Consider the following 20,579-nt stretch of genomic DNA (forward strand, 5'->3'; position numbering starts at 1 on the left):
TTTTAAAAGGTTGCAGCACAGTTGAGCTGAGCACAAAGCATCCATGCATGCTTTTCTCACTTGGATCATGGAGTACTTCTTATCCCTGGAGAGCATGCATGAAGTGGAGAGGGGCTGGTCCCACCCTGAACTCCAGAAACTAGACTGGACACCTGCATCTCTGCTGGGATCCACTGGGGAGGGACAGACTTTGCAGGAAGGTACAGCTGCTGCCCAACCATGTTCTCAAGCAATGGGTGAACCTGCTCTTGGATATATGGGAGGCTGTTGACTGATGCTGTCTGTAGATAAGAAACAGGGATTACTGGAGAGAAGAGGGGAGGTATTTGCAGTCCTTGCTGTTTGATGGGCTGTGTTCCCCATGAGGGCCTGCAAGGTCTGGGTTCTCTTGTGTTACTCACTGCTTTGAGTAATTTCATTGTCTCCATTGCTCCCCATTGGACAGACACCAATTATTTGAATTTATCTTCTTTTTGAACTTCATCTTCAAAGCTGCACAAAGCCTAGACCCAAGAGATCCCATAACATGGCTGGCCAGTGGTGTGGCCCATATCACTTTGAGGCACCAACTTATAAAAGCAGTTCTTTAGTGCTGGGAGTCTTGACTTTGCTTCTGGTGGCTCCTCATCTGGAGCCCCTCTGTCCTCTCCCCACTTTTGGTGACAAGTTCACATCTGGGCTGCCTTCTCCCTGTGTCTCCATGTTGTCATTGCCTGGCCCTTGTTGCTCAGTTTTTGTTGACTTCCCTTAGTGTGGGGTGTCCACACAAACAAGCTTGATGACATCTTTCTGAATAGTTCATGCTGCTTTGTATCAACCTTGTCTAGTACAAGCCCATTTAGGACCCTGTAGAAGTGACAGACATCAGCAAGTACTTATAACAAAATCAGATTAAAATCAGTCGTAGAATCATAGAATAGCAAGTTCAAAGGGACCTCAAGGATCATCTGGTTCAACCTTTCCAACTAGAAGCACAGTTCAGGTGCAATGGCCCAGCACCCTGTCCAGCTGAATCTTAAAAGTGCCCAGTATTGGGGAATCCACCACTTCCCTGGGGAGATTATTCTAATGGCTGATTATTCTCACTGCAAATTTTTTCCTCTTGTGTCCAATCAGGATCTTCCCAGGAGTAACTTGTACCAATCACCCCTTGTCTTTCCCACCTGACTCCTTGTAAACAGGGAGTTTCCATCTTCTTGGTAGTCACCCTGTAAGTAATGGCACAGGGCAACAAGATCTCCCCCGAAGTCTTCTTTTTTTTTCTCCAGTCTGCACAAAACCCTCTCAGCGTTCCCTCACACCTTCCCAGGCCTTGGCTCACCTTTGTGGCCCTTCTCTGGCCCCTCTCCAGCCTGGCCACATCTTTTTTGTGCAGTGGGGAGCAGAACTGAACACAGTGTCCCAGGTGTGGCCTGACAAGTGCCAAGTAGAGCGGGACGATGACTTCTTTACCTCTGCTGGTGGTGCCCTTGTTGATGCCACCCAGCATCCTGTTGGCTTTCTGTGCTGCTCCAGTGCACTGTTCACTCGTGTTGAGCTTGCTGTCCCCCAGGACCCCCAGGTCCCTTTCCACAGAGCTGCTCTCCAGCCAGGTAGGTCCCAGCCTCTGCTGCACTCCTGGAGTGCATTTTCCCTCTTACACTTGTCTTTGTTGAACTTCAAAAGGTTCTTTTTAGTCCATTTTTCCAGCCTGTCCAGGTTTTCCTTTCAGGGTGGCTCTCACATCTGAAATGTCCTCTTTCTCACTCAGTTTTGTACCATCAGCAAACTTCATCACAGTGCACTTGGTCCCATCATCCAGATCACTTACAAAGACATTAAACAGTGCTGTGCCCAGTACTGATCCCCAGGAAACCCTGCTTGTGACTGGTTGCCTATTTGAGGGGGAGATATTTACCAGCATCCTCGGGGTATGGCCTGTCAGCCTTTTTCCCACCCACCACATGGACCACTTCTCTAGACAATAACCCATCCATTTCTCTAGGAGGAGGCTGAGGGAAACCTCACCAAAAGCCTTGGAGAAATGCAGGTAGACAATCACAAGCCTTCCCCAAGTTGGAAGGTGACCATCGGCATCTGCCCCTTCTTAAATGGGACGGTGAGGTAATGGGTGATCTCAGAGCTGGTATCTCCTGGCTCCTTCCTGTTTTGCTCTTCGACCTTGCCAACAGCTTGTCAGCTTTTCATTCCCCACCTCGTGTGTCTGCTGGTGCTCTATAAATGTGCTCTCTTTAGCGTCGTAGAAGCTGTAGGCTTCTCTTCTTGCTGCAGCCTTGTCACCATGTGGGGAACACACCACTCTTGCCAGAGTACACAGGGCTGACCAAAAGCTGATGGCCACCACTGAGAGGCAATGCAAGGGACAGGGTGTTTCTGTTTTCCTTTGTTTGTTTTCTTTCTTTTCACCAGAGCTTCATGAGAAGGCTTTCTCGAGACAACCCAGGTTTGTTAAGGAATCATAGACTGGTTTGGCTTGAAAGGGACCTTTAGAGGTCATCTAGTCCAACCCCCCTACAGTGAGCAGGGCCATCTTCAACTAGATCAGGTTGCTCTGAGCCCCATCCAGCCTGACCTTGAATATTCTCCAACTTCAAGTGACCTTAAGCAGTTGCCCTTACCCCAAAAAAACCTTGTTGCCTCCTTCCAAGCAGACCTATGAAGCACATCTTCCCACTGCAGAGGTTTCTCTGCCCCCTGGACACCCTGCCCTGGCCTTTGCTGTTGGTTCAGTGCTGTACTGCTGGTTGGCCATGCCAGTTCTGCTGTCCCTGCTTCCCACCACCTGCAGAAGCCCCAGGTTACAGACTGCACAGTTAGCTCAACACACTGACTTCAGTTCCTTTACACCTCTTGGGTAAATACCATCTGATCCCCTCTGGTTTGCAACTGCCTCATCCGTGTTTTCCAAACCGTCTGTTGGCAGTTCTGTCCCATAACCTTCTCTGACACCCTCCTGGAGTCGAAGGCAGTTTTTTCTCAACTTGTGCTGCTGAAAACTGAGTCAGAGCCATGAGCTGAGACCTCGCGAGTGCTGCAGAGAGCAGCAGTATTACCTGATGGCTTACAGATGGTGTTCCTTGTTATGCATCCCATCAGATATGCCTTTTTCCCAGCAGCACAGCACTGCTGCCTCATCCTCTGTGTGTAATCCAGTATTTCTCCCCTTCCCATCCCACCCTTTCTGCTGCTTTGTATCATTTTATGACCCGTTTGGTGACTGGGATGTTGATGGTGTCTTCGAGGGTGGCAAAAAGGTGATGAATTGAGTGGTCTGAAGAGGGCTGGCTTTTTGTTTCCAAGCCTAGTAGCCACAATATTGATGTGAACAGCATGTCAGATACCTGCTCTGAACTCAAAGAAGCTCCAAAAAGGATAAAAATGGGTTGCAGTGTCTGTGATGTATTTGTTTTTTACTGCTTTTATCATTGTTTGTTTTCTCGTGGTTGGGTTGTTTGTGGGGGTTTTTCCAGTTTGCTTGCTTGTTGGGTTGGTTTTTTCATAAAAAGGGGGGCTGTTTTCAAGCTGGATGCTTCCACGTGGGTTCTTCTCCCATTAAAACCGGACCTGGTCTCTCCAGTCCTTTGAGCAGAGCACAGTGGTGTAGTAAAAATATTGCTGCCTTGGTGTGAGTGAGGGTGTGGGGGCCCAGGTAGGAAGGTGGACAAGGGCAATGGTGTCTTCCAAACCTCCTGCCAGGAGGAGAGACATTTTCAGGCTACGTGAGGGCAATGCCAAGGCTGTAGAGAAGAATTTGCAGGCAGAGGAGGAGGGAACCATCCGTGCTCCCATCGCACTGGCAGGCTGTGCTTGGTGTGAGGATGAATGGTACTGCTGTGTGCGGGAGGAGAGATGGTCTCCTGCTCCCCAGCTCCCAGCATCACCACCTTCTGTGCTCACCTCCATCACTCGCTGTGTGCCCTCAGCTTTACTGGTTTGAATGGGGAAGGGCTGCAGTGGCCCAGGATCAGCATGAGTGGAGCTTGGCTGTTCTGGGTGGAGTTTTTCATGCTGGAGACGCATCAAGATTTGAGACCAGGAGACCCAGATGGTCAAGCAGAGATGTTGCTAGTAGGGACCATGCTATCTGCTGGGGCTCTCTGAGTCCCTCACAGGGACCCCATGGGGCAGCACAGCCCTGAGCTCTTCACAGTGCAAAACTGAGCCATCCTTGGAGATGTAACCCAAACATGCTGGGGAGCGGAGCCCTTCAACAAGAGGCAGGCTCTGGGCTCTTGGTGATGCGATGCTGCCCTGCCTGTGACTTGGAGCCTTCCCAAGCTGCTGTCAGTCACCCTTGCTGGCCCTGTTCTCACTCACACACAGTATTATCTCTACCTGCTGCTGCAAATTGGCTCTGAGCAATCCTTGATCTGTCAGCATCGCCTACCCACTCTCAGATGTCACCAGCCCCCGCTGCTGCCCTGCTCAGTAACGTGTCTCTCTGAAATGTAATAATTCATTAAGCTGAGCTTAACTACTTCCCCCCCCCCCCTCTCTGCCACCCCTTCCTCCTTCTAATGGACAAAAGCAATTAAGCTCCATTAGGGATCAAGTGTGTGGGAACTGGCTCCCTCGGAGATGCTGCTGCAGCTGCGTGGACCTTGTCCCTGGATGTACATGGCACCAGCTTCTTGTAAATTAGGGCTCCGTGAGCAAAGACTTGGGTAGAGAGAAGTGGTGCTTGATGAAGAGGGTACTGGAAAGATGCTCATGTTCCCTTCTCTGGGAAAAGGTTATTGGAAGCTCATCTGGTCTTTCTGGGTTTCATCATGGACAGATGATGGTGGCTTCTGTCACCGAGCAGCAAAAGGAGATGCTGGCCTCAGCAGAGGAGGAGCTGGGATACAGAGGCATGGGCAAGCAGGAGGTAGCAGAGAGGGGCCACATTCCCAGAAGGTGAAAATTGGGTGGGACTTTCTGCAACCTGGTTTAATGTCCTTGCACATGCAGAGGGGGTTGGAACTAGATGATCTTTAAAGTCCGTTCCAACCCAAACCATCCTATGATTCTATAGATCGGGGGAAGCTTTCCAGGTTCTCCTGGTTGCACATTTATCTGCAGGGTCTGGTGGGCAAAATGTCTGCCAAGGAGCTGTCTGGCATGAGGTTGTTGTGGCCCGTGGGGTTCAGCACACAGGAGGACCAGGGGACCACACCAGCAGGAGAGAGGCAGCTTCCCCACCAACCCTGGCCAGTGTTGCTCAGCATTTGAATGCCCTCATATTTGCAGGGCCCAAGCAGGGCTGCCTGGCCTCCTGCCCACTGCAGAGCTGCACCAAGCTGTTGTCCTTCCCTGGACTGGTCACCATGCCTAGACAGTTTGCAGGAGACACTTGAAGTCCAGAGGACAGCAGGGATGTCTAAAGCTTTGGGAGAACCCTCCGAGGAGAGTGTGGAAAGAGAAAGGATTCCGAGGAAGTGGTGGTGAAGGCAGGGGACAGGAGCTGCCCTTCTCCATCTGCTTGCTGCCTCCTCACAGTGTCTGGTTTTTGTTCCCTGAAGGGACACAGAGGAGCTGAGCTGGTTCTGGTGTCGGGTGGTGCTGGGAGCTGGGGTATGGGAGGCCGAGTGCCTGAGCAGGGTGCTTGTTCATGTGCAAAGAAGCCTCTTCTCTCTGATGGATCACCCATCCCTTGGCCGTGCTTTGGCTGGGGGTGACCGTGTCTTGCCCCAACATGCTCCAGCAGCCCTTGTTCCTTGATGTCCCAATTTGCTAACATACACAGGCTGGTGGGGGACAATGGCACAGCTCCAGTGATCCTGCCTTCCCTCCAGTGAGGGCAAGGAGGGTTTTTGCATGATGTGCCCAAAAGTGAGAGTTCCTTTCACCACTGGCTGTGGGAGGTCCTTCCTTTTCCTCCCACCCTCCTTCCCTTCACTGAGGCTGCTTTTCTCTTTCTTGCCTTTTGTTCTTTCCCCCTTCCCTGCCCTTGGAAGAAAGTCTCCTTTCAGTCTGAAAGCCAGTGGTGGAGGGGGAGAGTCATTTGCTGCTTAATGCCAGAGCGGCAGGAAACTTCACCTTCCTGGGGTGGAATTAAAAACCCTTGAATTGTCTGGGGATCTTAAACAGGAGATGCAGGGAACATTCAGGGGTTTTGACACAAACACACACGCATGCAAAAGCCCACACAGCATTAAGGGGGTAATGGCTCAGCTGGGGTAATGCACTTGAACTCCCTCTGCAGCAGACAGGCCAGTTCTTTTAGTTCTTTTGAATATTCTTTTTATTATATATATTTTTTGAGGCTGGAGATTGATGCTGGTCTCCAGGGGGAGAGATGTTTGTCTTGCAGAGAGAGCACTGCCATATGTTCTTTGCAATCATGCTTCCCTAGGAGCAGCTGAGGACCAAGGAAGGGGCCCAGGGCATGGGCTGGAATCCTCTGTGCAGCCAGGGTCCTGTGGTCACTGTGGCTTGGGGGTGGGACAGGAGCTGCAGCGAGCAGGTTGCATCCCCCTGATGTTGTTGGAAGGAAGGGTTGTGCTGGAGGAACTGATGGTGTGAGGGATGCTCCCTGTGTGCAAATTGGGAAGAAATTTGTCACTGTGAGGGTGGTGAGACATTGGAACAGGTTGCCCAGAGGAGATGTGGATGCCCCTTTCCTGGAAGTGTTCAAGACCAAGTTGGGTGGGACTTGGAGAAACCTGGTCTGATGGGAGGTGTCCCTGCCCATGGCAGGGTGCTTGGAACTAAGGGATTTTTAAGGTCCCTTCCAACAAAACTAGTTTGTGATTCTATGGAAGGTGGTTGTCAGCTGAGGTATAACGTCCAGGTTGAGGTGCCCCAGGTACATGGTGTGTGCAAGCACATGGTGTGGGACATCCTAGAAGCAGGTCCAGTGGTGTCATCTCACATGTAACACATGACATTGGTGGGAGGTTGTATATATTGCCACTTCTGTGTTTCCTGCCAAATATTTCTATTTCTCTGTGTGTCTGTGTTGGCCTTTGCAGACATGCTTAGGGCTTTGGGTGCTTCTTCAGAAAGAGTGGGTCAAAAACCTGCATGAGCCTTCCATGTACAGCCAGGAGTGAGGCAACCAGGAAGCACACCACGCTTACCAGCATGGTCTGGTGTTTTAACTGCACGTGAGGAGGTGTCCACAGCCCTAGCTGCATCTGGGTGTCTTTGCATAGCACTGGGCTGGGGTGTAGGTGAAATCAGATGGCTTGGGTACCAAGGAGTGTGTTTCTGATTGTTCCCAGGTGTGCACGTGAGCACAAGGGTGTGTGCTGGTCCATCCCTGCAACGTGTGTGCCAGAGGCTGCATGAGCAGGGGGCACAGTGTTAGCTCTGGCCAGTGTTGCTCAGCATTTGAATGCCCTCATATTTGCAGGGCCCATGCGGGGCTGCCTGGCCTCCTGCCCCCTGCAGAGCTGCACCAAGCTGTTGTCCTTCCCTGGACTGGTCACCATGCCTAGACAGTTTGCAGGAGACACTGAAATCCAGAGGACAGCAAGGATGTCTAAAGCTTTGGGAGAACCCTCCGAGGAGAGTGTGGAAAGAGAAAGGATTCCGAGGAAGTGGTGGTGAAGGCAGGGGACAGGAGCTGCCCTTCTCCACCTGCTTGCTGCCTCCTCACGGTGTCTGGTTTTTGTTCCCTGAAGGGACACAGAGGAGCTGAGCTGGTTCTGGTGTCGGGTGGTGCTGGGAGCTGGGGTATGGGAGGCCGAGTGCCTGAGCAGGGTGCTTGTTCATGTGCAAAGAAGCCTCTTCTCTCTGATGGATCACCCATCCCTTGGCCGTGCTTTGGCTGGGGGTGACCGTGTCTTGCCCCAACATGCTCCAGCAGAACCCAACGTGCTCGCCCTTGGCTCCCAGCCCCGTGGTGTCCCCAGTGCCCCAGGCACCCCACTGCCCCCCGGCTGTGCTCTCACCACCCCCATTCTGTCCTTCCCCAGGGAGTTTGCCAAAGAGCGTGAGCGAGTGGAGAACCGCCGGGCCTTCATGAAGCTGCGGCGCCAGCAGCAGATCGAGCGGGAACTCAACGGCTACCGGGCCTGGATTGACAAAGCGGGTACAGGCTGGTGGGACGGGGGGTCTCCTGGGGGGATGGTGGGCTCTGAAGGCTCATGCAGATTGATGGAGATGGGAAGGGATCCCTGAGCATCATCATCCCGTGCAACGCCCAAGTTTGTCCAGGTGCTCACACGGTGACACTGGGCGCATGGATGAGCTGGGTCCTCTCCAGCCAGGATGAGAGCAAGGATATTGGGAACAGCTGATGAAAACATTTTGGACCTGAGGCATATTAAGTTTCCAGAGGAGGCTGCAAGCACCACTGCTGTGAGCTTTTCTATGCCATGGTTTCCTGTCTTTTAGTGTTTGCTGGAGTTCCCTGTAATGGTGGGCAGTCAATGTGACAGTGGTTCTGATCCTGGGGATCAGTTTGGTGTGTTCAGCACTGGGAAGGGAAGGTTGACACTTTCATGTAGCATTCAGGCTTGAAAAAGGACGGTAAATTGAAATGAGGCCTGAGCTCCAAACCTCAGCTGTGGCCCCAGATCAGGGTGTTGAGCCCCAGACCTTTCTACAACGTTCAGCTTCTTTAATGGTGTTAATTCCAGTGGAGGTAGAAGGGCTGATCACAAGTAATTTTTCTGTCTGATGCAAGATGTGGTCACTGCCATTTGCCACCCTCCAGAATTTGCTTTTGGACACTTAACCAATACTTGACAAGAGTCTGCAACCTGGAGCAACCACCTCTAGGCTGAGCAAAGTGCTTAGGTAGAAGGCAGTGAGGGCTGATGCTCTAAGCCTCCTGTGTCTTGTCTCCTGATGCTGAGCTCTGTGTTTTGCGTAGAGGAAGTCATGCTGGCTGAAGAGAACAAAAATTCTGGGACCTCAGCCTTAGAAGGTAAGACAAGTAATGCCCTGCCTAAAAATCTGCCTGTCTGCAGCAGGAGGTTGAACTCCTCCAGCTGTGATGGGAGGTCTGGGGATGCCCCAGTGAGCTCTGCAGCCCAAGAGAGGGGTGTGGGGAGGCGGATTGACAGCATAACCCCTGAGGGATTTTGAAGGCCAGAAGATCCTACACAGGGTTATCTCTGGACTAAGGTCACCTGGGTGTCTCCATCCTGTTACCAGACCTGAGTTAGCCAAGTACTGATCACCAGGTCATAGTCTGACAAGCTGGCTGCTGGCAGAGCTGGGCCACTGACACCTCTTCCTCTTCCCTCCCCAGTGCTCAGGAGAGCCACCATCAAAAGGAACCGGACAGACGCCATGAACCGTGACTCCAGCGACGAGCACTGCGTCGATATCTCCTCCGTGGGCGAGCGGAGGCTGGCCCAGAGAAGACCTCTTCATCCAACCTTGGGTTAGTGCTGTCCGGAGCTTCTCCTCCCCAAAACCTCTGCCAGTTCTTTGAGTGGTGAGAGTCACACCTACCTCATGGAGGTGGTCACGGATCAGCCGTCTTTGCTGGTTTGGCAGCAAGGAAGGGGGAACCACACCATGTCCCCGCACCGTTTATAAACGGGGTGGTTGAACCATGAGAGCGATGTCTGTGAGCTGTCTGTCCTGCCTCATGTTGCAGGGAAGGCTGGAGCACCCAAACTCCTTCTCCCCCCTCTTTCCCCTTAGGTAACCCCTTGAGTCACTCTGGCCTTAAAGGTGCCAGAGTGGATGGTGCCTCCTACTTGCGGCACAAGGAGCGTCTCCTGCGCATCTCCGTTCGCCACATGGTGAAATCCCAGGTCTTCTACTGGATTGTCTTGAGCCTGGTGGCTCTCAACACTGCCTGCGTGGCCATCGTCCATCACAACCAGCCAGCCTGGCTCACCCACTTCCTCTGTGAGTCCCTGGGCTTTGTGAAGGTGTGAGAGCACTTCTAAAACCTCCTGCAACCTTCTTGTCTCCAGTGGCTGGAGGCTGCAGGGTGCCTCGCTCCTTGTCTCAGGACATGGGGGGAGGAGTGCCACCAGAGTCATGCTGGCACAGAGCTGGGTGGGGAACAACCTGAACAACAATCACTGTGTGATAACAAAGACCATGTACAGCCATTTAATTCAGCTCTGTCCTTGGCCCCGTGGCCACTGATGGCTGCCTCAGCCCTGTGATGAAAAATGGAGGAGTTTTGCTGGCCCTGTGCTCTTCAGGTCATGAGGTGTGATGTGTTGGTCAAGAGAGAGGAATAGACTGCAGGTCTCAGTTGGGTTTATCCTAAAACTGTGAACAGTTGTGATGGAAAGCTTGCTGGAGATCCATGTGTGAATGCCCACAAGCAATTGCTGGCAAGGTGTGAGTTTGCAGGGGTGTTCAGTTTTGGGACCCTCACTACAAGAAGGACATTGAGGTGCTGGAGCATGTCTAAAGGAGGGCAATGGGGCTGGTGAAGGGTCTGGAGCACAAGTCCTGTGAGCAGTGAGTGAGGGAACTGGGAGTGTTTAGGCTGTAGAAAAGGAGGCTGAGGGGAGATCTTCTCACTCTCCACGACTACCTGAAAGGAGGTTGGAGTGGGGTGGGGGTCAGTCTCTTCTCCCAAGTAACAAACTCTTGAACAAGAGAAAATGGCCTCAAGTTGTGCTGGGGAGGTTTAGATTGGAGCAATTTCTTCACTGAAACGGTTGTCAGGCCCTGGAACTGGCTGCCCAGTCACCATCCCTGGAGAGAGTTAAAACCTGTGTAGATGTGGTGCTGAGGGTCATGGTTTAGTGGTGACCTTGGCAGTCCTGAGTTCATGGTTGGGCTCAATGATTTTAAGAGTTTTTTCCAGGCAAAATGATTCCATGATTCTATGATGAAGCTGGTCATAGGAGAAACCCCTGGTTAAAGTTTTGGTGCAGAACATGGCATGGAGATCTCAAGCTTGCAATGAGTTACTGGAACACCTCCCAGCCCACAGTGGGCCATGGTACAAGGTCAAGTCTCAGAGGCAGCACACCCATGTCTGTTCTAGCATGGTGCTAGCTGCAGAGCAGCATGGTCAGCCCCACAGGAGCTGTGTGTTACTCCTGAGCTGCTGCAGCAGAGACAGTGCTGCTTTCTCAGCCATGTCACTCTTCCTCACCTTGAAAATGTCCCCATCAAGCACCAGAGTTGCCCAAATCTGCATTAGTATGCTCAGGCCTGCTGGCATCCCAGCATGTCCCGGTGTGGTACTGCAGCTGGTCATGGTGAGAAGCATCTTTTGGACAAGGTGAAGAGCCAGACTCTTACCTTTCAATGTTCATGAGATAGCTGGGGGAGCTTTTCTCTGGCTCTTGGCTGTTCAGCCCGGTTACCTTGGCCAAGTTCCAGCCATGCAATGATTTATATCCAGGTTGCTAATATTCCCCGACGGTCACGTGTGGTTAATGTCTTTGCAGATGCCTCAACCACTGTCATAAAGAGCTGCTCTGCTCCATGCCAGCCTTCTCTGGTCTCCACAAACCCTTGGAACACCAGTGCACCTAACCTGAAAGATTAATTTGTGGCGTTGCTGCTCCGTTATACACAATTTAGCTCCTCTGACAAGCTTAGAATCATAGACTGATTTGGGGTGGAAGGGGCCTTAAATATCATCTAGCTCCATGCCATGGTCAGGGACACATTCTGCTACACCAGGTTGCTCAAAGCCACATCCAGCCTGGCCTTGCTTCCCTCATCCCAGACCCTGAGAGCTTAGGGGAGCACCGTGGTCCTTGCCTTGTCCCACCTCTGTGGTGTGCTGCGTGGGCTCTGGGTGGATGCACACAGGGTGCTCCATGCAGCTCAGTGCCCCAAGGGTAGCACGTCTGGGTTTTCCCTTTCAGACTATGCAGAGTTCCTGTTCCTTGGACTCTTCCTTCTGGAGATGTCCTTAAAGATGTACGGGATGGGGCCGCGCCTTTACTTCCATTCTTCCTTCAACTGCTTCGACTGTGGGGTAAGTGGCCCCAGAGATGCTGTGGGTGTGGGGTGAGGTGTTTGGCAGGTGTCTGCAGCACAGGGTACCAAGGAGGAGAACAGGATGGCCCTCACAGTGGGCCATTTCTGCTGAGACAGCCTGCCCGTGCCAGACCTGCCTTGGGCAGGGTGGTGGGTGCTTTGTCTTCAGGGATGTGAAGATTTCCTGCAAGAGCCCATCTTGAGCCTGTCTTTGACTCCTGGCTGTGTCTGCTTCTCAGGTCACCGTGGGAAGCATCTTTGAAGTGGTTTGGGCTATCTTCAGACCAGGAACCTCTTTTGGGATCAGTGTTCTACGAGCCCTTCGTCTCCTGAGAATATTTAAAATAACCAAGTATGTACCAACCCTCGGTGCCCGTCACCCTCAGTCTTAGGCTGTGGCTGCAGTCCAGACCTGGCCACTCCTGCTCTCCTCCCAGCATTGCTGTGAGTGCTCCAGCACTGTCTCTATTTGCCAGGTATTGGGCATCCCTGAGGAATCTGGTGGTTTCACTGATGAGCTCCATGAAGTCTATTATCAGCCTGCTCTTTCTCCTCTTCCTCTTCATTGTAGTCTTTGCCCTGCTGGGAATGCAGCTGTTTGGAGGCAGGTAGGTAATGTCAAGTTTGGGGAAAAGGAATTTCTTGGTGTCAAAGCCAAGTGATGTCACCTTCTTAGGTGCCTAGGAAGACTGTAGCCTTACCCCTCAGCCTGCTTCTACCAGTGGTACCTCTCCCATACCAAAGTTCCTGCTTGGGCAGGTGCCACTGGGCTGTGTGGGTCCTTCTGGCCAGGACACCTTTTGGCTTCTGGCACCAAATGCTCAGGAGGCCTTCCTTAGAGTGGGTAAAGGTCCTTCTAAGCACAAGAGATGGTAGCACAGCAGTCAGGGCACTGATGATCTCAATACTCAAGCCCCCTTATGTCCTCTCCACTTCCAGGTTTAACTTCATCGATGGGACCCCATCGGCCAACTTTGACACTTTCCCTGCAGCCATCATGACAGTATTCCAGGTAGGAGCTGGGCTGCAAGGGGACTTGGGATCAGCTGCTCACTCCTCACTGGCTGGAAGGGCCCCTTTAAACCAAACAAGTTGCCCTCCATCCGCTGCTAGGATAAAACTTGCTTCCTCCCTCTCCTCCTGTATAACAAAGTGGGTGGCAAGAGATGGAAACTCTTCCACCTCTGTTATGCAAGGTTGAAGAGTTTCAAAACTCTTCTGAGGAGACCTAAACCCTCAGCAGTGTTGGCCATCTTCCCTGTCAAGTGCTGCAACTGTAGAGCTGGGTTATCTGCTGCACAGGGTCTCTGTACTTGGCTCCTGCACATTGGTGGGATCGATCGAGGGGGCTGTCTAGGTGATGGGAAGGTGACAGAGATGGTGGCTTGCTTTCCTGCAGATTCTGACTGGTGAGGACTGGAACGAGGTGATGTACAATGGCATCCGCTCTCAGGGAGGCGTGCGCTCAGGGATGTGGTCCTCCATCTATTTCATCGTCCTCACCTTGTTTGGGAACTGTATCCACCTGGCTGCTGGGCTTTTTGTTGGAGACATCCCCATCTTATCTCCCTCTCTGGGGGACCCCCTCCCCACCCACTGCTCCTTCCTCCTCTCTCAGTTGAAGGAGTCCTATCATATGTGCAGCAGCCTTGGCTATCCCAAATATAGAGAAGGAGCTGTCTGGAAGTGCACTGAGGGCTGTATGTATGGGATGAGTGAGGAGTTTGTCCCTTTAGCTGCTCCTCACTGAGGAGCCATCAGGGCCACTCTCAGTGGCTGCAGACACCCACATCCTTAACACGTGGCTTGTGCATCCTTAGCTGCTCACAGATACTCTGCTGAATGTGTTCTTGGCCATTGCAGTGGACAACCTGGCCAACGCTCAGGAGCTCACCAAGGTATGTTCCTGTTGCTCATTTTTCTTCTCTTGTGAAGATAATAAAGGATGAAGCCAGCAGGACAGGCCCTGTGAGCAGTGCCTGTGACTGTCCTCACTCCAGATCTGGGACCACTTAGTCCCTTAACTCAGCTTGCATTGAGAAGAGGTTGGGTCTGACTGGAAGAGAAAGCCCTTCCTCTGGGAAGGGACTCAGGATGTTTCCCTGAAACACAAACCTGTGTGGCTGGGCAAAGCCATTTAGACTTAGATCTAGAAAAGTGTTTAAACCTGCTGCTCTCTCCAGGAACACCCACACTTCCCATCACGCGTGGCTTAACTCTTTGTCTGTTTAAGCTCCCCAGTTTTGTTTGCCTCCAGTCAGATGGAGAGAACTCTCATCTGGTGGGGCTTGATGTGGGGACAGATTTTTGCCCGAGCACACTGGAGGTGCAGAGTGGGAGGCACAGTGTCACCATTTATTCCTCATCTGCCTGCAGGGCAGTGGATGCAATTTAGGAGGCAATTTTAGGATGGTGCTTGAGAAGGTGATTTGGCTTAACTGTTTTTAAGACCATGCTGGGAAATATTTGGGGAATGCTGAAATGTTGGGGCACCATCTGGATAATGGTGAAGAGGTGACAGCTGCCAGGGTCATTGCTGCTCTTTGGAGGGGACCAGCAATCCCAAGATGCCCATTTCTTTGCAGAGCCCATGTTTACTACTCAAGTCCTCACCTAAGAGGTTTCCACACTGGTGTACATCTCACCCCTTAGCAGCAAACAAAATGGGACATGGTGCTCATTTGCCTGGGGACAGGGTGTGTGTGGGTCCTTGTTCCCCTGTGGTGAGCGCTGGTGGCACTTCCAGGGGTGGGAAAAGGGTGGGAGATCCCTGCTGTGCACCAGCAGCATCAATTAAGGGAGTGCTGAGACTCTGAAAAGGCTGAACGTGCTCTAATAACTCCTAATGATATTTTTTTTTTGCTCCAGAGACACAACCATACTCATTAAAGCAATAAAGTCTGTGCTGGGGTCATTGGTGGATGCCTTTCCTCCCAGCCCATCGGGGGTGATGCCTGTCTCACCCCTGTGGCTGTGCAGAAGGGAGGGCTGAGCTGGCCTGTCTGGGGCTGTTGTTGCATGCACAGCCCAGCTCTTGCCCAGAGCAGGTCAGGTTCTCTTATTTAAGTAGCACTGACACTGTCACTAAGGCCCAGCATAGTGGGGAAGTTGTGTCCCCATGATAAAATTAAGGTGAAGTCTGAAAATACAGCACCTGCTCCCCTTTTCTCCCACACATCTTGGCATCTAAGGTAGCCCTGTGCTTCCCATTTTTTTGCCTCTGATGAAAGCCCAGCATCCCATTAAGGATCTCCCCTATTTCCTCTGCAGGATGAGCAGGAGGAAGAGGAGGCCTTCAACCAGAAGCACGCCCTTCAGAAAGCCAAAGAAGTCAGCCCCATGTCTGCCCCAAACATGCCAGCTATCGAGTGAGTGACCACCCCACCGTCGCTGCCCTTGGTGACTCTATCTCAGGGTGACTTCCTGAGGGATAGGTGGAGATGTAGGAGCGTGTTCCATCCCAGGGTGCCTTCCTGAGAGATGGATGGAGATGCGAGAGCATGCTCCCCATCAGCAGCAAAACCTTTGGAGAGTGGGGATCAGCTCACCTGAGCTTTGCCCACCTCTGACCCCAAGCCTCAGAGCTTGGGAATGGCAGAAATCTGCTAAAAGAGGCTTCGTGCCTCAAAGGTACAGCTCAGATACCCAGGGCTGCTGCTAGGGGTGGGAGAAGGCTGGAGAGGAGGAACAGATCTCAGTTTTTCCTTGGGGAGGGGTGAGATTTGTTCCCAGGAGCGTTTCTTTGTGGCAGAGCTGGGGGATTGCATCCAGGGCTGGGGGAGAAGGGAGCAGCAGGGTCAGAAGTCCTCCCCCACCCCAGGCTGCTTCCCTGGGAACAAATACATCGGTGAGAGATGAAGCAGGTTTGCAAAACCACAATTTATTTTACAGAAATCTGATTTGGGCAAGGGAAAAAAAGCCCCGAGCCACATCAATCCCTGGCACGGTGTTAAGGAGCCTTGTCTCCACATTTCAGCACAAGAAAATGCTGCTTTTTTTCTTCTCTGGATGCCTTTTTTTCCCTTTATTTTGCCCTGTCATATGGTCTCAATCACAAAAAAAACTTTCAAAGTCAACATTGGAACGAGGCGTTTTGATTTGTTTCCCAAAACAGTACATTTCAGTACAGCTGAAAGGATTTTTGGTGTGTTGTTGTTTGGTTTTTTGGGTTTGTTTGTGGTTTTTTTTTCCCTTTTTTTTTTTTTTTTTCCCATATAGAATCCCTTCCCAGGGAATTTTAGGTTTTGTTCTGCTTTGAAACCCAGCCAAGCTTGTACATGGCAGAATCTCTTGCAGATTTTTGCTGAGAGAAATTGTTGCCTCTTGGGGGGAGGTCGGGGGCAGCTTTGGGATGAGGTGGTTCCTCACCCTGGTTGCAGCACCCATGGCTTTAGGGGCAGTGGGAGTTGGGGGGTGCTTGTAAATCCTGCCTGCTCTCCCAGCAGCTGCAGATATTGCCCTGCTTTGGGGGTGATGGGGTTTTCAGAATTAACTCTGTGTCTGGCTGAGCATTGAGGAGGGGAGGGAGGTTCATGGGTGGGATGGCAGAGTCTGTGTGTTGTGACAAGCTCTGGCTGCTGTGTTGGATAAAGCAAGGGAATAGGGGGGATTTAAGCTGGAAAAATGGAGAGAGGAAGAGGGGGAGATGGACTGTATTAGGGTACTGAAGGATTTGCCCACGCTGTGCATCCCTGCTGGAGTTTTCCAGTCATTGTCAGAGCTGGCTGTGTGAAAACAGATCGCTCCAACCTTTTGTTGTTGTTCTAGCAACATTGAAATGGGAGATATTGGTATTTGCAGATCTTTCCACCAGCTCCTCCCCCTGGGATGGTGTCAGGGGCAGGGAAGGGAGTGGGATGCCGTGGGGGCGAGCATCTCCAGCATCGGGTCTGATGTGCTTTTGGTGGTGCTACACTGGTGCCAGCAAGCCGGGGAGGGGTGGTGGGGACATCACAGCCAGGGACAAGCCAGAGCAGAGGCTGCTGGAAACCCAGAGTGGTGAAACCGAGCTGGTTTGGGCACAACACGGACCCAGATGGCTCCGTGTCTCTGTGGCTACCCAGCACGGGCAGGCTGGGTACCCACGCTCCCGCCTGCGGAAGGGTCGGGCGGCACGCGGGGACGTGTGTTCCCACGTGGCCAGGCTGGCGGGGGTGGCCGTGGTGCTGATGGCAGCATTGTATTTGCAGACGGGTGCTTGGCGGTGCAGATGGCTCGGGGCTGTGTGACGAGTGGGTGGCCAGATGGACGCATGCGGGTGCTGCCATGTGGCGGTGCCTCCCGCGGTGCCGGGATGCGGTTGGCAGCTCGGCCACTTGCTGCGGGAACGGTGGCGGATCCCTGCCCGCGGATCCTGCCCGCCTGGCTCAGTCAGGACGTGCACCCTCTGCCACCAGCGTGGCACTGCTCGCTGTTGTCCTGCACGTGGCTGCAAGCAAGCAGTCTCCAGCGTGCCTCAGACGGGGTGTAAGGGTATTGTTTCACAGGCAGGATGGCAGCGGGATGTGTCCCCGTCTCACCTGCCCAAGCTCGGCGTGGACACGGGGTGTTGGCCCCATGTGGTTGGGGTCTATTTGCTTGCACGTGCCCCAGACAGCATTTGCAAAAAGCAAAACCTGTAAATGACTGTCTGCACGTTTGCATACGCTCATGGCTGTTTGCTTGGAGCTGTGTTTATACAAGGAGCAGCTCAGAGAACTGGGGATGTTCAGCGTGGAGAAAGGAGGCTGAGTGGAGACCTTGCTCTCTACAACTACCTGCAAGGAGGTTGGAGTGAGGCAGGGGTCGGTCTCTTCTCCCAGGTAACAAGCGAAAGAACCAGACAAAATGGCCTCACGTTGTGCCAGGGGAGGTTTAGATTAGATTATTGGGAACAATTTATTCACCCAAAGGGTTGTCAGGCCCTGGAACCAGCTGCCTAGGGTGGAGCCACCATCCCTGCAGAGATTTGAAAGCTGTGTGTATGTGGTGCTGAGGGACACAGTATAGTGGTAGCTGTGGCAGTGTTGGGTTAATGGTCAGACTTGATAATCTTCAAGGTCTTTTCCAACCAAAACAAGTCTGTTATTTTATCTGAAATCTTTTCTGTGCTGATACAAGGGGTAAAGACTTGACTATCCCCCGCTGCCTGAGGTTGGGGTGTGAAGGGCACTGACAGCCCTGTTAAGCTTCTCTGTGTTGGAGCTGCTCAGGAGACATGGGCTCGGCAGCATCTCAGCCCTGGGCTGGTGCTTTGGCTTTGCTGGGGAGCTTCACATTCCTCTCTGTGGTCTCAGGGCAGCATTAACCCATGGTGACAGCTCTGAGCAGCTCGAGTCTGGCCTGATGCATCACTTCCTCTGCAAAATTGCCACATGTTGCTCAGGAGAAATTAATTTGGAGCAGTTTGAAAGAGCTGTTCAACAACCAGGGCTGTAGCAGGACTTCTGAGGGGACACCCTGTGCCCCTGAATCACAGCTGCCCCGGTGCAGGAACGGCTCCGTGGACCCCGCACAAAACGGATCTGCATCCTTGCCATGAACGTTGCTGCTTGCACCTCCCTGGATGGCAGCAACCTGTGTCACACTGGGGTGAGGGAATCTGGTTGCAGGGCTCAAGCGTCAGCACGGGCAGCTCGTTGCTGGTGTGCAAGGGTGTATGATGTGCGAGGGGTTCACTACCCGCTGCTGTGCTCCAGCATCCCGGCAGCCGGTGGCCGATGGGCAAAGAGCTGCCAGCTGCCCGGGGTGGGGGGGGGGAACACCTCTCAGTGTGCCCCACAGGAATTGAAAGAGGGGAGAAGGGGGGATTGAACCCATTTGTTTTTCCTCCCCAGAAGAGACAGGCGGAGGAGACACCACATGTCGATGTGGGAGCCGCGCAGCAGCCACCTGTATGTGGGCTGGGGGGGGGGGGGCGGGTGTCTGTGGCTCCTGTGCTGTCCGTGTGTCCCTGGGGATGGGGCGCCCGCCGCTCCCCACCCCGGCCCTCTCCAGAGCCCTGTTGGTGTGCCTGGGTTTGTGCGTGCCCCCGTGGATCTGTGTGTGGCCTCGTGGTTCTGTGCGTGCCCTCGTGGTTCTGTGCGGTACTTGTGTGTCGGGACGTGCTGCTGCTGCCGCCGCCCGTGGGCACGCGGTTCCCCGGGGGGGGTGAGCCAGGTGTGCCCACCTGTGTGCCTGTGGGTGTTCCCGTGTGCCGCGGCCTGTTGGGAAGGGCACGTCTGTCTTCTCCAGGGTGTTGGTGTGCTGGAGGGTTTTGTGGCCCTCCTTACAGCGCGCCTGCAGGACACACCGAGAGGCCCAGTATAGCACCTTGTCCCCACCAGCAGCCAAAACTGCTGCTTCCCCAGCCTCAGGCAGGCTTCCCACCAGGATGGGCCAGGCAAAGGGCTGTCCTGGCTCAGTCTGGCTGAGCACAGGGATGTCCTCTGTGCTGCAAATGCCTTGGAGGGCCATCTCTCATTGAGATAGGCAAGTCTTGTACCTGGCATCTTCCCTGCTCATACTCACTGTCCCCATCTCACCACCAACAAGCTGCCTCTTGCCTCAGCGTGCCCTGCACCCTCATTTATAGTGTTAGGGCAGCATTGCTCCAAAAGGAGCCCGGCTCCAAGGAGCTGCTGGTGCAAAGACATCCCCAGTGCAAGGAGGGATTCCTGGCTGCAGTGAGAGAGCATTGCCTGTATCTAAGAAAGTGTCCCCAGGCAATCATGCAAGGAGAAGATGGTCACTGCCTGGCTGGGTTAGGGCAAAACGGGGTGCTGGCTGCTCCCAGCAGACCAGGCATTACTGCCTGAATGCTCCAGGGCAGCTGTGAGGCTGCTGGAGCTGGTCCTCCATCAATCTGATGCCTCCAGAAGGGGTGGAAACACATTCTCAGCCACATTTCCAGCCTCTGCCAGCACCAGAGGGATGCTGGAAGGCTGGGGATAAAGCAGGAGCCCAGCCCGTAGCCCTGAGGGTGGCATTTCCATCTCCCTGGCGTTCCAAAATTAAATCCAGGGTGGATGGGGGTGAAGCCAGGACGCAGACCCCTCGTTGTCCCCGGTTGCAGGCGGGAGCGTCGCCGGCGGCACCACATGTCGGTGTGGGAGCAGAGGACCAGCCAGCTGCGCCGGCACATGCAGATGTCCAGCCAGGAGGGCATCAACAAGGATGAGCCACCCCTCATCAACCCCCACGCCAGCATCTTCCGCAGGAAGAAACTGGGGGATGGTGTCACCCTGGAGAAATGCGCGGAGGAGCAGGGCAGCAAAGGCGAGAGGCCGCTGGCTGAGGGAGCAGAGCAGCCAGCCCCGGGAGCCAACCCCAGCGGTGGAGAGGACAGGAGGAGCCCATCTCCCAGGGTCAAGAGAGACAAGGAGCTGTGGCACCAGAAATCGTGCCACGGGAATTGCGAGCCGGGCGAGCAGGATGGAGCAGGAGGGGGCACCGAGGACAGGGCACGGATGAGGCAGAGCCAGCGGCGCAGCCGGCACCGCAGGGCCCGGGTGGAGGGGAAGGAGCCAGCCAGTGCCCTGGGCAGCCGCTCGGCCAGCCAGGAGACGGGTTTGGAGGAGACCAGCCCCACAGAGGGGACACAGGACGGGGACCAGCATGGGGACACGACCTCAGCAGAGGCACTGATTCAGAGGGAGCCAGAGGCAAGCAGGGAGCCCATCAGGTTGGTACCCGGGGAGGGCATCTTGCAGTTCCCACAGCTGCTTGGCCTCTCTCCCCATATTTTCTTGCACCTCTTTTTTTCTTTTCTC

At 53.6% G+C, this 20,579-nt stretch overlaps 1 protein-coding gene across 7 annotated transcripts in view; it reads left to right on the forward strand.

The window, feature by feature from the left end:
- CACNA1E (calcium voltage-gated channel subunit alpha1 E) overlaps positions 1 to 20,579 on the forward strand; it is a 110,525-nt gene that overhangs the window by 57,225 nt on the left and 32,721 nt on the right. For 6 of the 7 annotated variants that reach the window (XM_051624692.1, XM_051624696.1, XM_051624691.1 and 3 more), the window contains exons 7-18: positions 7,902 to 8,017; positions 8,804 to 8,857; positions 9,185 to 9,319; positions 9,586 to 9,795; positions 11,736 to 11,848; positions 12,090 to 12,202; positions 12,327 to 12,458; positions 12,790 to 12,862; positions 13,250 to 13,367; positions 13,681 to 13,748; positions 15,121 to 15,218; positions 19,883 to 20,491. In XM_051624692.1, the coding sequence (XP_051480652.1) occupies positions 7,902 to 8,017; positions 8,804 to 8,857; positions 9,185 to 9,319; positions 9,586 to 9,795; positions 11,736 to 11,848; positions 12,090 to 12,202; positions 12,327 to 12,458; positions 12,790 to 12,862; positions 13,250 to 13,367; positions 13,681 to 13,748; positions 15,121 to 15,218; positions 19,883 to 20,491 (1,839 nt within the window). Of the gene's footprint in view, positions 1 to 7,901; positions 8,018 to 8,803; positions 8,858 to 9,184; positions 9,320 to 9,585; positions 9,796 to 11,735; positions 11,849 to 12,089; positions 12,203 to 12,326; positions 12,459 to 12,789; positions 12,863 to 13,249; positions 13,368 to 13,680; positions 13,749 to 15,120; positions 15,219 to 18,665; positions 18,723 to 19,882; positions 20,492 to 20,579 lie in introns of all 7 variants that reach the window. The other variant, XM_051624697.1, reaches the window with a different exon arrangement.

This window comes from Apus apus, chromosome 7 (genome assembly GCF_020740795.1).
Source record: "Apus apus isolate bApuApu2 chromosome 7, bApuApu2.pri.cur, whole genome shotgun sequence".
Classification (NCBI taxonomy): Eukaryota; Metazoa; Chordata; class Aves; order Apodiformes; family Apodidae; genus Apus; species Apus apus.